Source organism: Octodon degus, unplaced genomic scaffold (assembly GCF_000260255.1).
Source record: "Octodon degus isolate 3935 unplaced genomic scaffold, OctDeg1.0 scaffold00216, whole genome shotgun sequence".
Taxonomy (NCBI): Eukaryota; Metazoa; Chordata; class Mammalia; order Rodentia; family Octodontidae; genus Octodon; species Octodon degus.
Window position 1 is genome coordinate 3462841 of NW_004524792.1, and position 4927 is coordinate 3467767.

At 43.8% G+C, this 4927-nt stretch overlaps 2 protein-coding genes across 8 annotated transcripts in view; one reads left to right on the top strand and one right to left on the bottom strand.

The window, feature by feature from the left end:
- Slc25a15 (solute carrier family 25 member 15) overlaps positions 1-3370 on the top strand; it is a 44353-nt gene extending 40983 nt beyond the window's left edge. For all 5 annotated transcript variants that reach the window (XM_023705281.1, XM_004645049.2, XM_023705279.1 and 2 more), the window contains exons 6-7: positions 118-276; positions 1428-3370. In XM_023705281.1, the coding sequence (XP_023561049.1) occupies positions 118-276; positions 1428-1552 (284 nt within the window). In that variant the 3' untranslated portion in view covers positions 1553-3370. The remainder of the gene's footprint in view (positions 1-117; positions 277-1427) is intronic.
- LOC111813719 (phosphatidylinositol 3,4,5-trisphosphate 3-phosphatase TPTE2-like) overlaps positions 1-4927 on the bottom strand; it is a 75114-nt gene that overhangs the window by 4750 nt on the left and 65437 nt on the right. The gene's annotated exons all lie outside the window — the stretch shown is intronic.

The window sequence follows — 4927 nt, forward strand, 5'->3', positions numbered from 1 at the left end:
GTCCCTGTGCTTTGCTAAGCTTGTTCTAAGTAGGTGCTTTAGACCACTGAGCCATCTCACCAGCCCGACATCAGCTATTTTTGAGATAAAACATTATTTGCTACTTTTCTTTTCTAGGCCCTGTTCCTTTGATGTTGAGTGGTGGAGTTGGTGGAATTTGCCTGTGGCTTGCTGTATACCCAGTGGATTGTATCAAATCCAGAATTCAAGTTCTTTCCATGTCTGGGAAACAGGCAGGATTTGTGGGAACATTTCTAAGTGTTGTGAGAAGTGAAGGTGAGTCTGCTAGCTGCAGACACGGAGGAGGGCTGCACAGACAGCGCCTCCACCCTTGGCTTGTCTGTGCTGGCCAGAGGTGTAGCTGCTTCCTTGTTCCTATTTCATGTCCTTTTCTAGCACTGCATGTTAACACATACCTGTGACTTGCTGTGTGTAAAGCCCCTGCCTTCACTTATTTCCACTCTTAAATTTTTTTGTGACACGGTCAGCCTGGAACTCACAGTGATCTTCTTGTCTCAGCCTCCCTAGTGCTGGGATTATAAGGGTGTGCTGTCAGGCCTGACTCTCAAAAAGTCTTTAAAGTTCATTACTCTAACTCCTGTGCCAGGTACCCGTCAACATTCTTTGTTCTAATCACTGAGGGTATAAATGCTTTGAAGTTAGCACCACTTGTTCTAGAGCACACGGACATTATCAGAAGGTGATCTCTAAAAGGACCATGTGAGGGCTTTAAGAGAATGGGTAACATTCTTAATGCTAAGTGTCTGGAATCAGAAATGGACTAAGCAACTTTTAACAGTGATTGGCTACAGTATTTGGAGTTATGCAGGAGAATAAGTCATGGTGCAAAGCTGATTGTGTGCTGCGCGTCCCTTTTTTATCCACTACACATGTTAAAACTTGGGTGAAGAGCTTCTGTTTTGATTTTTAAGGGTAAGAGCACAGCAGCACAGAAACAACTTTAATTCATGTCCCCAAAAGAGCACAGGTGTCTTTTACATTATTAATAGTGACTTCTGTATAAATAGACATAATATTTCATAGTTTTGTGAAGTTTGCACACACCCCTACCCTGTCTAATTCAGTGCTCATAGCTGTGCTGGGTGGTGAGCACAGGAAACAGCCCTTTGACTTCAGTGTAGGTGCTCCTACGCTGCTGCTGGCTTTACAGTTGCCTCTGTCTGGCCGGGTCAGGCCTCAGCTGTAGCCCTTCTTAACTCCATGAACTAGACATGGAATTGGATACAGCGATCGTTTTGCTAGGAGATCTGACACTTGTTTGTGTTACTATGTCTAGGGAAATGGAAGTTAGGTCATCACTTGTTGAATTTTAGTGCTGTTTCTTGGATATGTAAACGCAAACATGCGCACTCTATGTGGCTGCAGAGGATGGGTTGTCAGTCTCTGATTGCCCTTTTGTTTTCTAGGAATAACAGCTTTATATTCTGGACTGAAACCTACAATGATCCGAGCCTTCCCTGCCAATGGCGCACTATTTTTGGCCTACGAGTACAGCAGGAAGTTGATGATGAGCCAGCTGGAAGCCTTCTGAAGTGCCTGGTGGGCCTGCCTCCAGAGCACGGGCGTCTGAGGACTACTGTTCATCTCAGGGTTTCGTGGAGTACAAGAGCAACATGGAATTATTTTGCTTTATTGGGAATATTCTCTGTGTCTTCTCTTCTACCTAAACCTTCAATTTGATGGAAGTGCTTCTGTTTTATGTCACATAATTTCTACCCACAATTGAAAGAGAAAAGTTGCTGCTCTGACCCTTGATAAAATATACCAGATGGCTTGTGGCCCTGTGTGCATAGCTTCAAAGGCTGCGTGAAGTTCTGCTAGGGCATTGCTTATGCATAAAACCATGTGTATGTGTGTAGTCTGGATGTTTACGTATTGAGGGAGGCACAATTTGGTTCCATCATTAATCTCTATCAGAAAATTGAGACATGACTCTGTGTGTGTGTGTGTGTGTGTGTGTGTGTGTATGCGTGCGCATGAATGGTTATAAATGACTGCTTCATCCATTCTAGATATATTTCAAGTCTGCTGGACCTGTGTACAAAGAGGTTAAAGGTTTTCAAGTGGCACTTGAAAACTAAAATATTCACACAGACTTAATACAATAGGCCTGCATACTGATGTGGCTTCTATATTTTTAAATGTTTTTCTTTTCTTTTTTAATTTTTGGTACTGGGAATTGAACTTGGGACCTTGCACTTACGAGGCAGGTACTATACCACTGAGCTATATCCCCAGCCCTGGCTTCTACATTCTTGATAAAGTTTCAGAGTAGCACTGTACAAGTATCCCAAGATGCTTGACTGTTATAAAATGTCATTTATTTTCTCACCGGGCTTATTTTCTGCACTCTGACTGTACTGTCAGGTGTGGCCCAGACCTTACCAACTGCCTTCCCTTCTCTCAAAGAGCTTCCCCTGAGCTGGGCTGCAGGGGAGGGATGGGCCGAGGGGATGGCTGCTGCTGTGCTGTGACAATCCCAGGTGGCTCCCAGCGCCTCTTGCTAATCCCGCCTCCTGGTCCTGACCTGGGTAGACTTGCAGTCCGTCCACTTTCCTGTGTGTCCTCCTCTGCTTCTAGCAACTGGAAGCTCCTCTAGAGGAGAGAGAGTACCAGAGCCAAGAGAAGCCTATGCTTCCTGTCTGTTGATGAAGGTAGTTCTGGGTGCAGCCCTCTTCTCTCAGACAGAACAGAAACAGTGCTTGTGGCCTCTCTTCTGGAGTTTACCTAGGGATCTATAACTCCCGCCATGCATTTTGGTGCCTTCTGCACTTTGGGCCATCAGTCCTGAATTTTAATAACTTCAGATGAAATAGGACTTTATAAAGCAGTGGAGCATAAGAAAAGCAATTTTGTAGAAACTAGGTAGTATGTATTTCTAACCAACAAAAGCAAGCATCCCTCTGGTGATCTGATCCCTAAGCATTGGGATGGAGACCAGTTCTTCATCGTTACTGTCAGGAGTGAGTCCTGTGTAAGTGGCCACCTCATTCTGTGCTGCTCCGGGGCCGGCAGGGTGCTGTTCTAATAAGTGTTCTTCAGAGTTCTGGAAAGCCAAAAGCAAGCAGGCTGAGGGTGTGAGGTGTGAATGAGTCCTTGTCTTCTATGTCTGTCCCCGTGGGCAGAATGTCAACTCTGGAGGCAACCTCCAGTCTTAAGCTTTCTGCTGTCTGCCAAGCCTCTGGCAACTCAGCCATTGTGCCAGGAGCCGCAGGGTTAGGGAAGCAAGGTGCCTGCTGCCAGTTGGAGGGCTGAGAGCTCTGGACTTTGGGCAAGGGGGCTTGCCCTGCTGTAGCTGGCCCTCCCTCACTTTTTTTTGTTCTTTTTTGGTGGTACTGCTGGTGGAACCCAGGGACTTCATACTGAGCTACATTCCCAGCTCTTTTAATTTTGATACAGGGTCTCATTAAATCACTGAGTTGCCCAGGCTGGGTTCAAGTTTGCAGTTTTCCAACCCCAGCCTCCCAGAACCTCTGCTGACTTTTCTTTTACAACAAAACTGTATTTCTACTTTACTTTTCTCTCCATATTGAAATGGTCAGTAGCTACTGAGCAGTGTTTCAACGGAACAGGCCTGGATTGACTTAAAACAGGAACTGGAGCTGGCCGCGAGCAAGAAGGGAGCTGCTCCAAGTCCCTCATCTTCCTGCACGGGGCCTGGGGCTGGTCCCAGGTAGTGCTGTTGGCAGATCTTTTCACAGATGATCCATTAAAGATTTTGGCGATTGTCTGAAGTGAGTAGAAGTGAGGAATGGAAAGATGAGCGTTTATTTTTTTCATTCTGTCTGGTTAATTTTGGGTTCTGTATTTGGGAACAGTTTGTACCACTTCAGATCTGTGCTCCAGATGAAAATATAACTTGAAATATTGTTTAAAAAATTTGAGTCTTCTATTAAATTATTTACCTAATGTGAGTCTGTGGTGAGTTTTATTTAAGTATGTCAATGTGAACTAATAATCAGGAAAGAGTTATTCTGATCTTTCAAGGTGGTCATTTTATTACAACAAGCATTTTTTTTTTAACAAACATTTTTCACCAAGATTCGGTTTGACAAGAAAGACTTGTTCATATATACTGCAGTTATGTAAGGATCAGCAGAATTTCTTACTCTACCTTTCTGTTGTTAAAAGTAAAGTTTTGAATGATTTTATTCCAAGGAAGTAAGCCTTTTTTTAAGGAATCCAGTGTCATTCTGAATTATTACAGTGCAAATTTCTGAATGTGTTTAAAGAATTAGTAACTTTGGATTCTCCAAAAGCAACACCCAAGAGGTCAGAATAAATTTGTAAGTGCAAATGAGTGAGGCAACTCATACCTGCCAGAAGTTTTGATGAGTCTTTGAGGATTAGGAGAGAAACACCTCAAGTACAACTTAACTTCTACTGTTTACTCAATTACAACTCTTAACTGGAGTCTCTTACCCTCCTTCTTACTACTATTGAAAAACTTTCCAGGTTCAGCTAAGTATATTTTCTATTTACCTAACCCCGTTACATAATCTTCCCTGTGGAAAAAATATAGACAACTGTCTTGCTATAAGGCATTTGTGTAGTTCAAATTACAGAGAATGTTAGCGAGCTTGAGAGCATACTGTATAGCCTTGCCTTCAGGAGAAGCCCGACTTCAGGGAGGGGAGGAGCTGTGTTTAGCTGGGCTGCTGCCCTGACTGTTGGAGTGAGTGGGGGAGCCAGGCTGCCCACTAGCTCTTCAGGCTCTGGCTGGTGCATGGCGCTGGTCTTCTGAGCCATGGCTGCATGGCTCAGAACTGTGTGCCTATCTGTATCTACCTCAGCGTCTGCAGCCCCTTTTTTTAAAAATTGTTTTCCTTTTTATTATTTTTTATTTATTTTTTAAAAAATGTGTGTGTGCTGACAAAGGTTCTACAATCTGAGGTACAGGATCTCA